General features: G+C 40.2%; 1 protein-coding gene across 3 annotated transcripts in view; it reads right to left on the bottom strand.

Annotated features, from left to right (window-relative positions):
• The window catches only part of LOC127062452 (protein slit), a 307,729-nt gene that overhangs the window by 20,028 nt on the left and 268,200 nt on the right, over positions 1–19,501 (bottom strand). For all 3 annotated transcript variants that reach the window (XM_050990697.1, XM_050990698.1, XM_050990699.1), the window contains 2 exons: positions 4,504–4,575; positions 3,826–3,969 (listed from right to left, as the gene is read on the bottom strand). In XM_050990697.1, coding sequence (XP_050846654.1) covers positions 3,826–3,969; positions 4,504–4,575 — 216 coding nt within the window. The remainder of the gene's footprint in view (positions 1–3,825; positions 3,970–4,503; positions 4,576–19,501) is intronic.

The following is a 19,501-nucleotide window of genomic DNA, read 5'->3' as shown; positions in this document are numbered from 1 at the left end:
CACGTGAAAATGAGAGAGAGCGAGAGAGAGAGAGAGAGAGATGTATTAGAGAGTGACACGGTGGATATGCTGGCTTCACGGGTGGCAGAAAAATTTGAGAAACGTCCTACGATACGATATCGAGAGCATTAAGCGCGAAGGACAGCTCTTATCGGCGACGTTCGACGAACGTGAAATATCGCGGCTCGTTTGACGCTGAACTTACACGCCGGAGTGTCGGCTACGCATTGGGACGAAACGCGCGTCGTGTTTGTAGATAACAAGAGTGACGCGATCTCCCGATGCTCGTAAAAAGAAAAAGCTTCTCTCTCGCTCTCTTTCTCTCTTTTTCTCTCTCTTTCCATCTCTCTCTTTCTCAATCTCGTCGAAACGTCCTCGAATTTTCGTCCCCTCCGTTTTTAAATGAAACGATATAAAGAGAAGACTTCGCGGAGCGAATTGACGAATATCACGACTGTTATTATACAAGCTTTTCTCAAAGGTCACAGTCATATTCTATAAATCAAAACTGAGATAAAAAATTTGAACGAAAGTGAGCGCGTAAAAGAGATTTTTTTTCCTTTTCTTTATATATCAAGATACTTCAAATTATCAAATATAAGTTACGAGAACGAGGATTTTGCAATTGATGAAAGTATTTCTCTTCCTCGATTTAATTAATTTCACTTAATGAAATTACTTTAAAATGATTTGTTTTTGTTCGAAATACAGGTAATTTTGATATACAGATAGATATACAGTAGCCTGGTTTGAATTTTTCGCAAATCTTTTGAAATAATCCCGTAGATTATCCCTTTCAATGAAACTTGAATAAAGGAAGGAAATATTATTACATCGTAAATACGAGCTTGTATATTCCATTGGTCCTCCCTCCTCCTTCCATCGTTCCGTTTGAAGCAACAACAAGAGCGAGTGATACTAATCGTTGGAGGCGCGTCCATAGCCCTTCCCATTGTGTCAAACCATTTATTACCGAGTACTTTCCGAGTACTCTTGGTCTCCTTTACCATCTTTGAATACCTTTCTCCGTTTGCCACGCGATGAGTTAATCATACGTTTCGTTCCTCGGCTTACGACCCACGCTCTCTTTTCTTAAATTCGCTAAACTTATTTTCGATTCATCCCGTCAAATTAAATACCAACCTAACGATTAAGATAGAAAATCCTTGTTCGAATATCTTCCGATTTCTCAAGGGTTTCTCCGTCGAAAAAAAAGAAGAGAAATACGAACTGAGAGATGTCAAGGTCAATCTCAGAAAATCTTAATCTCAAAGTTATAGCCGATCGACGAGGGAAAGTCTCGAAATTACGAGTAAGATTTTCGTTCGTATTCGATCGTATTCGAGAAGGGAGTTAGAAGGGAGATAGATGTGTACCATCGACTTTAGCTGCTTATCCACCGGCAGATGAGAGATTATCGGGGCCGTCCTGTACGGCCGTGAGAACTCGCCGTAAGGTCGCAACGTGATACGTTCTTTTGTAAGGTGCCTGATCCGGTCTTATCGTCGGAAACTGTGGAGTTCGTTCGAGGAAGAAAAAGAAAGAGAGAAAGAAAAGAAGAAGAGAAAGAAGGAGGAGAAGGAGGAGAAGGAGGAGGAGGAGGAGGAGGAGAAGAAGAAGGAAGAGGCCGAGACGGTAAGTTTCGAGACCCGTCCGTCTTGGCCACTTTGCGAGATGATAGATGGACCACCACCTTCACCTTCCCTCGCCTCTCTTCCTCACTCTTACTTCCATGTCCAACGTTCTTCTTTTTTCACCGCTCCTTCATCTCCTTCTTCTTCTTCTTCTTCTTCTACTTCTTCTTCTTCTTCTTCTTTCTCTTCTTCTCTCTACCTACTAGCTCGTGCCGTTCCCTTGATGCTCTCTATCCTTGTCTAACGAGAAAAGGAGCCACAAACTCGTGTGCTTTTTCGACTTCTCGAGTGGCAGCTCGAAGGATTCGAGCAGTGCCTGCGGAAACGATCTCGATAAAGGCTCGATCCTCTTCGGCTGACCGCTTCGTATCTTTCTTTCATGTGTGCGTGTTTCTCTCTCTCTCTCTCTTTCTCTCTCTCTCTCGCTCTTCTTTTTCTTTCTAGCTCGAGAACGGTCAGTAGCGGAGATCGATTAAGATTCAGGTTCGAGAAGTATGCGGCCGTGAACGTTTACGAAGGAAAAGCACCTGGATGAGAGAGAAGGAAATAAGAGACAGAGAGAAAGAGATAGAGAGAGAGAGAAAGAGAGTAAGAGAGAGAGAGACAGAGAATGTAAAGGAGACTACATCGGTGTAATCGGAAGATCGGTATTTTTTCTTCCGCGCTCGTTTCTCTCGCGTTTAGATAGGAGAAACGCGGCCCACGTGTTGTACGAGCTTCCTGCCTTCTGACTTACGCTCCGCTGAGTGAAAAAGAAAAAGAAGAAATGTAAGAAGTCGGCAGGCCGCATCCAAGCATCTCTGAATGATCTCATTTTATTTTATTTTCCTTAGAGTAGTCGCTCGACCAGAAGCCGAGTTCGAAACTCCAAGGATTTCATTAATATCACCGTCTACATTGCGTGTTAATTCTGATAACAAGGAAACTCCACGTGTTACCTGATTAACGAGCTCCTTTGAAATATGAATGAAATGTATTTCCTAGTAGGTACGTGTTTGCTATAACGAGAAACGATGACAATAATGTATCTTTAAAAATGAAACAACCATTTCTTTAAAAATCTTATTTACTTCAAACTTTATCCGCGTTCCAATTAAAAATTGAATTATTAATTAATTACTAAGCAACGTGTTTCGTGTTTCCTGTGTTTCTGTTCAACTGTTGCAATGATTATTTTTATCCTTCAAGAAATATCTTTTTTATTATCTTGTTTCTTCGTAAGGAATCGATGAATTCATCGTTAATGAATATGTCAAATTAAAAGAAAGTGAAGATGAGAAGTTGAGAAATAAATGATAGCGTATGGAAACGAGAAAGATTCAAAGTACGAATGAATTAAAGTCGTCGAACGAGAGATCTGCTTTAAGGAATTAAACATGGAAAAGGGGAAAAAGTCACGAGTCGCATACGTATACACGTACTGTCTATGCTATATGCAATTCGATCGGAAGAGAGCTTGCAAGTTCCGACTCGTTCGAGCTTTTGCAACGTGCGAAAGAATGTAGGCCGTGGATCGTCTGTAAAGTTTACGCGCCGAGTCTGCGCGTTAGTAGAGTCGAGCATGCTTGACAAAAGCGGTATGGATTATAAAACGAGACCGTAATAATAAAAGAAAAAAAAAATAGGAAAAAAAGAAAATGTAAAAAGTAAAAGAAAAGGAAGGAGAGAGAGAGAGAGAAAGTACGATCTCGCGTATAATAATTATTCTCCTGAGATTTTTTTTTCCACGCTGGCTCCTTTGTTCCTTGTGTTTGGCGAAAGTTCTCTCATGGGAGAAGCTTTTTCGGAAAAGCTTACTTCGTTTTCCCCTTCTCCTCTTCGTCGCTCACCCGTCTACGGTTTTTCGTCCGTCCTGTCAAAAGTCTCCATTTTTCCTTTTTTTTTTTTTTTCTATATTCTCTGTTCTTTGATTCTTCTTTTATTTTTGTGAACGTAGAAGTCTACCTTTCCGAATTATCATAGTCGTCGTATAATTATTATTCATAAGATAATTAAAAAGTAAAATATGAAATAACTTTTAATATTTTTCTCTTTACTTATCGAGACGTTAAGTAACAAACTCTTTCTCATATACCTGCGAGGTACGATAAAAGAAAATATGAGAAAAAGCTTGATAGCATAGTAAAGATTCCATCTTCTCGAAAGGTTAATCGAAGTAGGATGATAGTAAAATTTATACGATGGTACTTACAGCCGTTTTAAGTTCATCATGTTGCTGAAGAGGAGATCCGGGAGATGACGAATTTGATTGTTATTGAGGCGCAGTTTCTCCACACCGACCAGATCTTGAAACGCCCCTCTTTGGATAGTATGGATCTGATTGTTCGATAATAGCCTGTCGACGAGGAAGAAAAATTGTGAAAGAATGAAACTTAAACGAAGATCAAGTCATGCCATTTTCCATGATATATATAATTTTTAGAATGTTAAATAATATTCCTGCGAAAATGAAGTTCTTATTTTTTTAGTAAATTTTCCTCTTTTATATATATATATATATATATATATATATATATATATATATATGTATGTATGTATGTATGTATAATCGGATCGTATTTTTTGAAAGACACTCACGGAAGAGGATAGACGTTATGCAAGTAATTCGCACCCCTTCCCCCTAACTCCCATTTATGAAGCCGCACAAATGCATTGCCATCATCGCGGTCGTTAGCAAACTCCGTAATACATGCTCGAGGAAGTTCTCGACACTGAATATTCATAGTACTGCGGTTTCGTGGCGAGAGGTGAGCCGACTTAACTTCCCTCCCTCTTTCTCTCTTCTCTATTTTTTTTCACACTCTCCTCTCGCCTTTAAAACTTCATCGCAGTGATAATGTAAAGACGCCTATATGAAGGTGTTACTTACAGTACGTGAAGCGTCGCCATGTCCTCAAAGTCCGTCTTAAATATAACCGAGATATTATTCCCTTGAAGATCTCTGAAACAAAAAAAAAAAAAAAGATAGAAAGGAAAGGATTAAAATCTATTCGTGAAATTATTTTAATTTTTATTAAATGTACGTTGTGAAAATATCGAATTGAAATAATCAGATCAGTTTTCCTTTAATTTGACGAAAGATAAAACCGACCTATCCCAATGAATATCGCTATATTAAGTTCAGAGAATTTATATGGATCAATAGATACCCATATACGGGCGATAGAGTTTTCTTTTTTTACGACAAGGTCAACAACGTTGCGGTCTATCCCAAGAATTTCTATATGGGTTCGGATTGGTATCGGTAAGGGATCAAAGATGATAGGGGCCATCGAACTGGGAATGTTTCTTCGACAGAACCTTGATGATCTTTTTCGAATGATCCCCGGAATAAAAGAAAAATTATATGATTTACGAGTGTCTTTTAATAGATAAAGGAAAAAAGAAAGGTCCATAAAAAAAGAAAGGTATGACAAAGGGTTACACGGTACTCTGTTGCTCGGTAAGCGCGAATTTACTCGTTGCCTCCTCGCCATCTAAAAAAAAAGGAAGAGGAAGCTAAAGAAGCAGAAGAAATGAAGAAGAGAAGAAAGAAGGAGAGGGGGAGTTGAAGAGAAAGAAAGAGAAAAGGAAAGGAGGAGAAAGACGAGAGGAGTAGCCGTCAAACACAGCCGTACACCAGCCGTCTGCTCTCTCAGAAGTTATTAAGGCCTTATTAAATTGGTTCCTTTTCCAACCCCCTCCCAACTTCAGCATCACCAACACCACCACCACCTCCAGCCAGCCGGTCGGTCCTCTTGCAGTGAAACTTTTTACCTGACAAAAAGGCCGACGGTAAGAGCGAGTAACGAGGTCGGCCTATCTACCCCAAGAGCTTTTCTACATCGGCGAGGATTTTTCCTTCCGTCCTGACTCCCGACGAGACTACGACGAGGACGACGAGTAGCGAAAATTATTCCCTCGTTTTCGTCCCCCTCATCTCCGTCCTTCTCTACTAATAAAGCAAAAACTCATCTTTCTTTCTTTCGTTCTTTCTTTCTTACTTTTCTTCTTTCTTTCGTTCTCAATCCAACGAATATATCTCAACTGAAAATTTTCATTTTTCTTTCATAAGATAAGATATAAATCTGTTATACATTTTAATTCGACGTTAAGCCAAAATTATCAATTTATCGAACGGCTTTACCTCGAATATTCCGAGTTTCGAAATAGAATGAAATCCATAGCTGATCATCGATATGGGTTTATGTATCGAATAAGGACAGTAATGGGGTAGATTGGTCTACAATTAATATGCATTTCCAATTGGCACGCTTTCACGCAAATCGCTCGTTTATGATGAACATTATGCCGAATTCAATGACGAATCAATCATCGAATACGTGAGTCCATAAACAAATTATGTCTCGCATAATTTGAGAAAATGTGATTTTCATAAAAAATATATACAAAAGGAAAATGATAAAGGGTACATCGTTCCCCTTGAAGAAAAACGAAGGAAAAACTTTTAAATACTATAATATTTAAAATGACACGAAACCTCTCGATCGGCTCGCTTCCAAGAGAAAATCAACGAAGCGATCGACGAAAGAGGCAACCGTGATGAAATTAACGGTTCAATAAATATCCAAATGGCCATATTCGGTTTCCCAGAGAACGGATTATTACGCCCTGCTATATAATCCTGATAGTAGTCGAGCAGAGAACGAAAACTCAAGAGAAAGAGAGAGAGAGAGAGGAAGAGAGAGATGAAAAGAGAGAGATAGAAAGAGAGAGAGAGAGAGAAGAATGCAGAAGGGTGGGCGACGTAGTATCTAATTATCAGTTATTATACCTTAAAGAAGCTCAGGGCAACGAGCGTCGCCGATCGCATTATAGAATCGAGGTTCATTGAGTCTCTCCCTCTCTTCCTCTCTTCTTCTCTTCGTAGCGCGTAATCCACTTTATCGCTCGATTCGATTAATTCTCGACGAGGTAAAACGATCGCGGCTGGCAGGAGAGCTAACGAAGGCACATCGTGGTCCATCGAGGATGTCTACCGCGTCTCTCCGACGCCATCTTCCTCCTTCTCCTCTTCCATTTCTTCATTCCTGTCGTCATCTTCGTTGTCGTGAATCGTGCCTACGGCGAAGCTTTCAGGAACTCGACTGAGAGAGATTGAGAAAGAAGGAGATAGAGAAAAGGAGCTCCCTTCTGTTTCGTTCGCACGACGGATTTGTGCTTCCACGAACTCTAATGCGGCTTTTCGCGGTGGTGGCCCACGCCATCTCTGGCTGGTGTTACGCTCAATTAAAATAACTCGGCACCTTCTTGGAATATGATAATGGTGATCGCTCGAGTTATCGCACATCCCGGTATGGATCCTTTGCTCGTCCAGCCGGATCGAAACTCCTTTCGAGAGACCTCAAAAGAGAGATGAAGAGAGAGAGAGAGAGAGAGAGAGAGAGAGAGAGAGAGAGAGAGAGAGAGCGAGATGGGAACGGGTCGTAACTCTCAGAAGATGACGCTTTAAGAGAAACGTTACGGATTAACTATGATTAGTCTGCTAACGAAATACGGAGGACTTGCGAAGAGAAGACGAGAGAGAGAGAGAGAGATAGTACATGCTAGTACCTTACCTCATGAAAATTTATTACATCATAAGGAAGATATAAATATTTGCGGTATGAATTATGTCTTGTAAGAGAGAAAGAAAGAGATGAGTTTTACATTAATGGTATAAGGAAGTTCAGAAATGTTCTTACTCGTCATTTCTGTGGATATTAGACAGAAATAACGTATAAATACTTGCTAAGGTGAAACGATTAAATTCGTTGACGGTGTTATGATATAAAGAGAATGTATTTGACTGTACGAAGATCGATATACCGGTACGGTAGATAAATCGAAAGGAGTTACTTCTTAAACGGAACGATCGATCGTTTATAATCGTTTCACGTCGATGGAGATAAATGAATTTACGATATCTCTCGAGAGTTAAAGCGGAATAACTTCAAGAGAAAGATCGACGTTCGTCGTAGTAAGCGTTATGAGCCAAGTTCGAATGAACTCAAGACAGAAATGTAATAACAACTGGAACGATAGGAAATCTTATGCCAAATGATGTCACGTTTCGAGACAACGCGATTACTTTTGTAACAAATATTCCAATACTCGATCAATATCCTTTCACTTTTACCACGTACATAGTATAAGTGCGTATACCAGGCTATATTTTTATATCACAGTTATAAAATATGAGTGAACTCTGTCTAGATAAGAACTAAGAAAATATATGTACGGTTGACATGCGATATTATCCTAGGATTTCGGTACAACGGGTACTTCATCATAACGATCGTAATCTTGTGACGAAGGTCACGAGAGAAAATTCCGTAGTATTTTATTAGCTGCTTGGCCTACTAAATAATTCGACACGGCAATCCGCCTCGACGATCTTTTCTTGGTTTCAAAGAGGGAACACGAGGAGGACGAGATGAAAGGAGACGAAAAGAGACGTGGAAACGTGGAAAGAAAAATCGTTCTTTTTCAGAGGGCTATCTTGAATCTGTTCGAGGATGGATAGTGAGCAATTCGTTTTCTAGTTTCTAGCGTCGACACGATCAATGGCTATAATGACGTCCATCGGAAATCCAATCGTGCTTAGACTGGCACGGAACGAAGAAAGGAACGAAAGAAGGAAAGAAGGTAGGAAGGAAGGAAGGAAGGAAGGAAGGAAGGAAGAAAGGAAGGAAGGAAGGACGGAAGCAACGCAGGAAGGAACATCGTCGTTTTCCTCCTCGTCATCCGGTACTTTTGACAAGCGGCTCACGTAGCGGCTAACAAAATTACTTTTCGCGTCGTCGGGACGTTCGCTAAATACATTTCCATGGGTTTTCACGAGCGAAAGCGGAGACGAAAGCGAAGGTAGAAAATCTAGTAGGACGGTCTGCCTGCCTGTCTACCCGAAGAGACGGCTGCTGTTGCTGGTGCTACTGCTGTTACTGCTGGTTGTGGTACTGCTACTGGTGCTGCTGTTGCTCAAGAGATTCGAATAGAGAGGATGGGTAGGAGGACTTGCGGGAGAGGAAAGTTGCAAGGAGTATTCGATGGGATAGGCCTCGCTGACTTGTCCAGGAATAAGGTGTTGCTACGCGTCTATATTTGAAGCGTTGTGGCTTTTGGAAAGGACCGCAGGCAGATGTAATCAAAGTTTGCAGACAAGCGTTCTATCTATCTCTCTTCTACAGGCTCTTCTGTCAGAAGTGGGCAGGTTACGTCAGAACCAGATGAATATCCGTATCAATCTTCTTGGGTATTGTCCAAACATGATTTTTACAATATATAAATATTGACAATAAAATCGATATATTCTTTGATTTCAAAAGTGAAAGAGAGAAAAACAAAATTAAAAGACGTCGACGTTTATTTCTTTTTTCTTTTTCTTTTTTTTTTCTTCCTTTTGAACAAAGAGGAAACACAAAGAAGAAAGCGATATAACCGCACAGTGAATTTAATATCGAGTTTGACTAACGTTTGTCGAAGCATTTGTACGTAACAGTCTTCGGTAGCTACACGTTTCGAGTATCCATCAGTATTATTGGTCTATCCGTTATCGCGTAATGTCATTGAAATTGCCGAAGGCTTGGTTTAGTCGTGAGAGAGCAGAAGGTGGATGATAGAGAGGAGGAAAGAGAGAAAGAAAGAAAGAGAGAGAGAGAGAGAGAGAGAATGCAATGGAAATATCATGTCAGATAAGAAAGAGTACCTTCTCTGAAGGAGCGTACGCACGTCGACACTGAAATGTAAATGGAATCTCTTGATTGAGTTTAACGGTAGGTGGAGAAGTGGAGAGAGAAAGAGAGAGAGAAAGAGAGAGAAAGAGAAAGAAGAAAGAGGAGGAAGTTCTGTGGCGGTGGAAGCGTCGATGATGCTCAGTCTGGAGATACATCGTAAATCGAAGAAGGAATAAAAAGAGAAAAAGAGAAAAGGCATCGACTCGATTTGACGTATCGACGGCTTTCCACTTCGATTGCTCGTTCCTCCCAGCCGAACAGAGCGTGATGCAAAGAAGCGAAAGGAATGTTACGCTAGATGTCCATTTTGTAGTGGGACGACGCATCGACATTTCGCATTTTATCGTTAAATAGAGACAAATTCATTGACTTTTTTGTCGTAAAGGTGGTAGCACTACCACGTTTGAAAAACTCTTTGCGCCATAATTCAAAAGCCGTCGTAATCGACGGCGGTAAGGTACATTAAAATTTAACGGCTGCTATTTATCATACGTTAGTCGTCATCGTTGTCTGAATTGATCGAAAGACTTGTGGTGGTCGTGCAACTTTCTCGGAGCCGGACGATCCTTATCGTCGGTGAAACGAGATTCGTGAGGAAAGGGAGGATCGTTAAAAGGGTCGAAATAAAAGTCGACGAGGGTTCTCTTCGTAGTTTATAAAAAGAATCGAGTCTTTTACGTTCGATTTTTATCGCAGGTCTTACGTTCTCGATGTTCGTCATTGAGGAAGCAAGATAATGTAACAAAGACACTTAAAAATATATTGGGAGTGTAGTGTGTAAATTACACACGTAATACGTGAGAAAAGAGAATTGTATTGGAAGGAGGAAAATAAGAAGAAGGAGAAGAAGAAGAAGAAGAAGGTGGAATAAGAAGGAGAAGAAATAGAAACGGGGCGTTGTGAAACTCTCGCGTCTGAATTTATTGGGCTGGCTCGCCTCCAGATGAAACTTCTTTTTTGCTCCTCCACGCTTTCTGGTCATTCTTCATCCAGGATACCGCTTGCTCGCGAGTAAGCGAACGAACGAACGAACGAACGAGCGAGCGAGCGAGCGAGCGCGTCAACCCAGTAAAATCAAATATTAACGATCGCCCGCTCGCGTAGAATTCTCCCTCGTTCGTGCGAGTATTTACGGCGGTAATACATCGACGATACCGGAGGATGACCCAACCGAGTGATATATTATCCCGTCGCCGTCACTCTTTCGTACGAATAAAAATTACACGGAGATCGGTGGCCCGAGGAAGATAGCCGCCTCCTCCACCTCCAGCTTCTTCGTTGACGACGACAACGACCCATCGTTCGTTGAGAAACGTTAATAACCAAGAGAAGAGAGAAAGAGAGAGAGAGAGAGAGAGAGTACATTCCGATGAAAAAAAAATACGATAGTCCTCTGGTAATTATGCTGTGCTACGTCGGCTACTTGTAATCTTCGCTTTCAAGATCGAACGATAAAAAATATTACCAACAGAGTAAGAGAGAAGAAAATAAAAGAAGTAGCAAAAAAATGGCTCTCACCTACGAGTAAAACCTTTAGCAGTAGACGTAATATCGTCGTCCTTGGATCAAAAAAAAATCTTCCCTTTCCATCGAATTTAAACCGATCGCAAGGCGCGAACACGTAGCGTTCGTTGGTTGTGTTAAAGCTCACGCGGCTAGGCGTGCCGATTAAATCATGAATAAGAAACAATGGGTAATAGGTAGACGGGGGAGGAACGCGTTTGTTTTTCGCCTCGTCGATGCATTAACACGACGCTTCGTGACTTTTTGCTCTTTCAAGGAGTATAAGAGATACTCGTCGGATAAAGAGAGGAGGCACGCGCACACAAACAAAGAAAAACTTCGTACCTTTAGTCTCATGGACAAGAAAAATTAACGATTTGTAAATGAATCTAGATTTAAAAGATAATTATATAAAGAAGTAGATAAGAAACATAATTAAGAATTTATAATATTCTAAAGGGAAAATATTATGATAGAAACGCGTTAAACCGTGAAATTCTCTTTGTCGTTTAACTTATCAACGCGTCATGGACTATATTATCTTTCTGCAGTGGAGAACCTATATATGAGAGAGAGCGAGCGAGAGAGAGAGAGAGAGAGAGAGAGAGAGAAAGTGAGAGAGAGTAAAGACAAGCTCTTAATTCGTGGTGTAGCTCGACGTTTCCATTCACAGCGAATGTCATGTTCCTTAGACGTGCTCGAAAAGTGAAATAACAATCGTCCGCTTGCGGTGGTGCGGTGGACCACCGGCGTAATTCGCATTCCGCTTTTAGTGTTCGCGAGTTAGCCATAGCGACCGCCGGTGCCCAACCGGACGATTTTAACGTATGTACGTCCGTTAACGGGGATTGACGCGAGGGTTTGTTCTCTAACCGTTTATACGCTCTACTCTCTCCTCTCCCGTGCTTCCCTAAAGCGTCAAATCCATTGTTGCGCTACATTCAAGCTCCTCCGTCGACGAATATTCGTTGAGAACTCTGCTCTAACTACCTCCTCGAAGATGACTTGTCAGCGAGTCTTGATCCTGAATTGTTTACCACGGAGAGATATTCTATGAAGAAACTTATCTTTCGTACGTTAACGAGCTAGTCATGTTGGTTTTGAAACTAAGATTAAGATCGCGTTCTATTTTATAGATCAAGATAAAAATCTTTTAAGAATGAAGAGAAAAAGAATGTTGAGAGAGAGAGAGAGAGAGAGAGAGAGAGAGAGAGAGAACGCACGAATAAAAATACTAGAAATAGTATTCCTTTCGAAATAACTTTCCGAGTATAACCATTTCGATTGTGCAATTGCTCGATGTATCCTATTCTAACATAAGATATATTTAATCGAGATATAATTAATCGTAGGAGAAAGAATTCGGAAGAAATCGAAAAAGAGAATCGTTGCTGTTAATTACGATCCGTGCTATTTGCTTTTTCTTTTCGACTCGAAGAGAAAAAAAAAAAGAAATAATTACGTTCTATCTCACGAAGAGGAAATTCTCGTCGGTGAACCGACGAAACAATTTCGGTTTCCTGGCGTCAAAAGACAAATGTGCGAGATCCTAACGAGCTCAACGTGGTCGACGACTCTGGTGAACGATATAGAAAACTTTCTTAAATCGATCCTAAAGGATATTATCTATTATTTCTCTATACTCTTAGTAACGTAGATTATCGTTTTATCGACTATAACTCTCTATATATAATATACACGAGTTTGACTTTTATCACATTTCTCGTAGATCTTGATAGCAGCTTTTCTTTCTTTTTCTTTCTTTCTCAAGAGAGATAAAGAAGAAAGAGAGAAAGAAAGAGAGAGAGAGAGAGAGAGAGAGAGAGAAAGGAAGAGTTCGATAAAACGGTGCGATCAGCGCGAATGGGAACGTGCTCGACTCGATTTAGAACGATGCTCCCACACTTCTTCCTCTCTTTTCGTCTCCTCTCTATCTCTCTCTCTCTCTCTCTCTCTCTCTCTCTTACTCTCCGAGGATCACGACGCGATAAATTCATCGCCGAGTTTCTCCCACGAATCGTCGTTTAAAAATAAAAATAAAACGAAAAAAGAAAAAAGAGAGAAAAAAAGGAGAATTACGGTCGAGCGTCGAATCGATAAATCGCGCGATTCGAATCCGTGTTCCGCTCGCGAAAATAAAAGTATCAAGGCGAACGACATGACGAAACGCTTATAGGTGTTCGTTCATTCGTTCGTTCCAGGGAAATAGAATATAACTAGCGTGGCCGGAGAGTTTCTCTGGGAGACGATGATAAACGTTTCAAAAGCGACTAATTAGCAATTACATCGCAAGTTGGTAAATACGTTAAACGATGTTATGTTCTTGCTACCAAGAATGTACACTGTTTATCCGGGAACATATCTAACAGAGTATCCATCTCTTATTTTGTCATACATAAATATCTTTGCTAGGGTAGTAGTATGTAATATTCAATGGTACAATTATCGTAGCTCATTTTTCCATGTCCTTTTATTCTGTTATTTTCTCTTAATATTTTTCCCTTTCTATTCTTTCGGTCTCTTTTTCTTTCCCTCGCTAACTCCTCTCTCTCTCTCTCTCTCTCTCTCTCTCTTACTCTCTTCTTTCGTGCGATACAGAGTTAGAGTTATTACCAGAGTTATTACTGTTCCACGGGTAGACTAAAATATGCGACACACGAGCCTGTAGGTATACGTAGAATGAGAGTGAGCGAGAGAGAGCATGGCACACCTCGCGTGAACTCTCGTGCCGGGGTCAGACGTGGATAAATGTTACGCACGATCTGCGTAGAAGTTCGTGCCAGTACCGGCGGAACGTTCGCGCAAATATCAACGTTGCAATACGGTAATAGGAAATATACGATCCCTCCTACGCGCTGCACTCGTCCCTCTATCTTTCTCTCTCTCTCTCTCTCTCTCTCTATCTCTCTTTCTCTTTCCCTCCCTCTAGCTCTCTCTATCTCTCTATCTCTCTCTCTTTCTCTCTTTCTCTTGACGATCGCGAGCCACAGCCTTTCGAACGAATAGCCTCGATTGCGACTTGCTCCGACTCGTCCGCGACGAGCGAGAAGATTTTATTGATGTCGAACGTGTTCGCCGTTGCTGTAAATTGACAAGCTACAAGCCGCGCTTTTCGCCGATGATTTATCTCGAGGAGAGACCGTCCGGAGAAAAATTCATTGAAGAATGCAAAAACGATGTACATACATACGTACTGCGTTTAGTCTCTCGAGAATGCCGCTATGATACGGTGGCTTAATGAAAGCATGTAATAAGCTGAAATACGCGTACTTAGATATATATGTATGTACATATTATATCTATGTATATTCGCGAGAGAAATAGGATGCGTACTTGGCATGTGTATTAAAGAAAAAGAAAATAAAAAAAGGAAGAGGATAAAAAAGATAAAATGAAACGTGGAGAACACCCAGTAACGTGTCACTGCAAACGAATACGTACATACGTAAAACTAGAACGAAACCACTCTTGTCTATTTTTTCTTAAAAAATATTTGTTCTTTTTTTTTTCTTTTTTTTTTATACGAATATTTTCCACGACACGTTATGACTACGGGACGGATCGAATTTCCACGCGAAAAACTATCGTTGACGAATGTTTTTCTTGCTTGTCAATGGCGCCAACGGAAGAGCCTCCTTTCAGCAACCCGACGACTACGACGACGACGACGACTACGACGACGACGACGATACTTCGTCGACCTTTTGCACAGTGCAAAACGAGAACGTTGACTCTCCATGAAAAGTCACGCTTGTTTTTCCACACGTAACCGCTTTTTCGCCACACAACACGTTCCGACACAAAGCGCTCCGACTAATTTTTCTTTTTTTTTTCCCATTTCATATCTAACGATTCGACGCTCTCGCTGGACCGACGCTTTTATAATAGCGATAATAATAAAAATAAAAGTCATACTGAAAGTAATAATAGTAATAATAATGGTAATAGTAATAGCACGTTATTCAACGAACATTGAAGCGAAACGTGGAATGGTAGAGGCCAAGAGAATGGAAAGGAAAAAAGGGAAGTAAAAATAAAAAAAAAAAAAAAATTGTGTTAGGTTGGACCGTTTTCTAGGCGGTCCTTTCGCGTCGAGAAATTCTAGAAAGGTTTTCGCGGAGAAAGAGAGAAAGAGAGAGGGAGAGAAAGAAAGAGAGAGAACGTAAACGCGCTCCGCACGTGCTCGTACTTCCGGCTCGCGAAGCTTTTCGTTTAATTGCTCGAGAAGCGGGCCAAAAAAAGATTGTAATTGCTCGGTGTACTCGTAGCCTTTCGACCGCAGTGAAAATTGCGGAACGAATTGTCGGCGAGCTGTCGAGAGAGAATAAGGCGCGTTCGTAGACATAATAATGGACAAGGTAGGGTAATCGACTGAGGGTTAATACCATGCGAAAAAAAGAATCAGATAAAGATAGATACAATTAGTATACAGGCTATTGGAAAAAACTATCCCTGAAACTTTTAATCGATTTATATTATTCCTCCAACAATTTCATATAAATTCATGCGATCATGATATAAAATTGTATTTAATGGAAAACGAATTTGAATCTTGTAAAACATAAAATGTTATTGTTTCAATAATAATATCAAATATATGCAATTCCGTTTGTCACGGTGAGTAGGCAGTAGTATCAACCTTTTAAAAAATTGAAGATATCTTTTTTCAACGCCATGTAAAGTAAAGTGACTTTTCACGTAATCCGCCTACCTTCTCCTTTCTCTCTCTCTCTCTCTCTCTCTCTTTCTCTCTCTCTTCTTCTTCTTCTTCTCCTTTCTCTTCTTTTTCTTCTTCGTCGTCGTTGTCGTCGTTGTATCGATCTCTTTCAAGGATCTTTACGCGGTCGTATACGCCATGCAATTATTTTCATAATCTAGTAGACGCATCGACGTCGGCGGGTCGACGAAGACAGAGAAAGAGAGAAGGAGAGAGAAAGGGAGTAAGAAAGAAAGAGAGAGAGAGAAAGAGAGAGAGAGAGAAGCAAGCGTGGGCCCCTAACGAGCCGCTCCACCTGTCGCGTTCGCATAAAATGCAATTAATGGGATTCCGCGTGGGCAACGTCGGTCCAGTATCCTTTCGCAGCCGTTTATGGCACACACCAGCCTCCGTCGTTCACCAACGAGCGCTCTTTAACGCCTCGCGGCTTCTTTAATCTCTTTTTTTTCCTCGATTTCATTCCTCGATTCATGTAAGATCCTTACTTCCTACGAAACTCTACTCCCCAACGATCGATAATTAATATATATAAAGGTTGAAGCTGTTGGAAAGCGATCACAAATTTTCATTCGGAGTAACAACCTTTATCAAAAAATCAATTTCTACTATATATATATATATATGTATATATATATTTCTCTCTCTCTCTCTCTCTCTCTCTCTCTCTCTCTCTCTCTCTCTCTCTCTCGTGAATTGCCTCTCTCTTTATATCAAACGCATAAAAGTTTATACGACCTAACAGTCCTATCGTCCGCCACTATCTTCCCTAGAAAAAAATGCATTCTATCAAATTGGAACAATGGAACAACCCTCTCAATGCAACATACATATATACGTATCTACATGCACATCAGCAAGGACCTATGGAATTCAGGCGCGTTTTTGCAAATAAATCATATTTGTAACAATTCCTGGCCTCGCTCTACAAAAGAGGAAAAAAAAAGAAAGGAAAAACGATAAAAAGAAGGAAGAACGGACGAGATGGAATTGTATGTCGGGCACAAGAGGAGAATGCAAATTCGATATCATTTACGACGATAAAATTCCGAGGAAAGCCATGCGGGTGGGATTGACGTTCAGAAGAGGGGATAAAAAATAAAAGAGAGAAATGGAGATAAAAATCAATGACGAAAAAAAAAAAACAAATAACCATATTGCTTTCAACGGAGATACAACGATTTTTGGATAAGAACAAACAAGCTCTTTTGTTTACGGTTAAAAATCCGCAGGTTGTTTGCGGGCTTTGCGGTTCTCACGATCCGCTCGCAAACGATACTCCACCTCTTCCTCTTATTTCGGTGCTTGTTAAATCACGAAGGATGTGTATACGAAAGATTTCGTTGTGTAGAATCGTGTCAAGGAAGGAACCAAGTGGAAAGAACGAGCGAGCGAGCGAGCAAGCACGCACGCGCGCGTGCACGAAGCGGCTACGAGCGGAACTTAAAAGGGTGCGTGTCAGTGACGGTAGCAGCGGTGTGCTTTCATGTTCAGAAATCAGGCGTCTAAATCTAAACGGCGCCGCGACACGACGTCTCTCACCGTGCGTCGTCTAATTACCGTTAACGCGACCCGCTTAATTAACGCTAACATTAACGTCTACGAACGTCCCCATCGTGGACTTGCTCTATTACCTTCTCTCTCCCTCGTTCTTTTTCTTTTCTACTTGTTCATCGACGCTTATTTGCCTATCGATCATTTCACCATACCTTTTCCCTTTTTTTCTTCCTTCTCTGTAACGTAATAAGCCAGTGTAAATTACATTTTCCGTCGCTATCCCTTCTGATGCGTGCGAGAAAAGAAAAAAAAAAAGGAAAGGAAGGTGGTGGTAGTAGTAATGTAAAGAAAAAAAAAGAAGAAAGAAAAAAAGATAGAACGTGGAGAAGTCGTGTTGTAGCTTCTTTGTAATAACTTTTTAAGCGAGTTTGCACGTTAAAGTCAAGCTGGTCGAGTAAAGATTGCCTTTTTACGTCCTTCTGTTTCAATCTGCTGTCGACGAGATATCGAGGGCCCATTTCTTTTTCTTTTTTTCTTTCTTCACCGTTCGAAATCGAGCGAAAAGGGAGAAAAAGAGAAAGAAAGAGAGAGAGAGAAAGAGAAATCCACGAGAACATCGATCGGGGTACAGGACGCGATAAATAAATTCGCGGTAGTAGGCGCGGATTTAATGGCACAATAATTTTCTCCGTCGGGCCATTTATAAAATTGTGCAAAATGCCGAGTTGCTCCTGGAGGCTCGCAGATAGCATCGTGCCGACCCCCCACGGCTGGCTTATATTTGCATGTTATTGCACGGGGGGTCCTAGCCGCAAAAACGTATTACGGAACGAGTCATAAAATGCTCGGAGACGAGCGTGCTCTACTTTATGCGACATCGGCTTCCAGGGTCAAGGAAATAAACCTCTATTCACGCATTATATCGTCGCGTGAACCTGCTGCCTCACGAGGCCGCTTTTACCTACATATCTTAATTAATGCCGACGTTGATACTTCATCGTACCTTTTTGTGGTAATCTTCCTACGTGCTGCGAAAGAATTATATGAGAAAAATTTGTATACAAATTTATTTATTTATTTTTTTTTTCTTCTTAACCTCCTCATATTTACGACGAATATTTTAATATTTTTCTTCTCTAATTATTTGCAATTTAATTATGACGAGAAAATATAACGAAACCACATGACTCATTAGGATCAAAATTCGTATGATTAATTGTAGAAAGAAATACAAAGTTCAAAAGTCGTAAATGAGAATGGAAAAAATATATATAGTAGGTCGAATGAGAGAAGCATCGAATTTCGCTTTCCCATCTAAATGTCAAACGTATAGGCAATGTAAAAGCAACGATCCTGGACGCGTTTGGCAGGTGTTACCTCGTAGAGCGGGCTCTCTCGAAAGCAATTTTGGTAGCGTGTAACTTGCACGCGTGGCTTGTGCTTGACTGTCTGCATATACATATATATATATATATATATATATATACATATGTGTGTATAATATATATATATATATGTATATATATATATATATATATGTGTGTGTGGAGTGGACATCTACACGGAAAATGAAAAAATTGCTCGATTTACAACGATACGATATCGTTGACTAAATTGGTGAATGAGATAAAAAGAAATAGATAGAAAAAACCAAACTAACACATAGTTGTTGTTTCATTTATTTATTTATTTCTTTTTTTTTTAATAAAAATACTTCTTTCGTATAATCGCAAAATCATTATATCCGCAATTAACGTCAAAGCCAAACGAATTTGTTTAAATGTAAATGTATGTTAAATGTACGAAGAAGACTCGAATAAATTCGGATCGTATCCTGAATCGTCGTTATTTTCTTTCTTCCCAAGTAAATTGGATGGACCACCGTGACACTGGATCTTTTATGCTACTCTGAATAAAGAATAGATGTCGTTCGACTTAAATGCCCTTAGTAATACCCTCGTCGTTGGCTCGGCATACCGACGTGGTAGAAACTTATCTTAATTAGCGGATATAGTCCAACGTATCGTCTCTCTTCTCTTCGTGAACGTAAAACGAGTATCGCGTGGTACGTTTAACGTGATGCGTGAAAGAATTTTCGAAAGTAAATAGATAGGATATGATATATCAGTATCAATATTTATATAAATATACTAGATAAAATTTTATTTAAACCACGTTAATGACATTATCACGATCCTTTTTCTCTCTTTTTCATTTCAATGATAACGATTAGAACGATATAATCCTACTTTTTACTTTTATTCATGAACCATCGGGAAATTATTATGCGGCATTAAAATGCTAGTATGAGTGTGAGCGCGCACGAGGCTCGAAAGAGAAGTCGTCGAAATAAAAAAGTTGTGAAAAATATAAAAAAAAAAAAAAAATAATCAGAAAAGAATCATCTGGTCGATGTGCCGGTACGTCTGTACCAGCAA

This window comes from Vespula vulgaris, chromosome 3, assembly GCF_905475345.1.
Source record: "Vespula vulgaris chromosome 3, iyVesVulg1.1, whole genome shotgun sequence".
NCBI lineage: Eukaryota > Metazoa > Arthropoda > Insecta > Hymenoptera > Vespidae > Vespula > Vespula vulgaris.
This window is presented reverse-complemented; position numbering and strand designations above follow the sequence as displayed.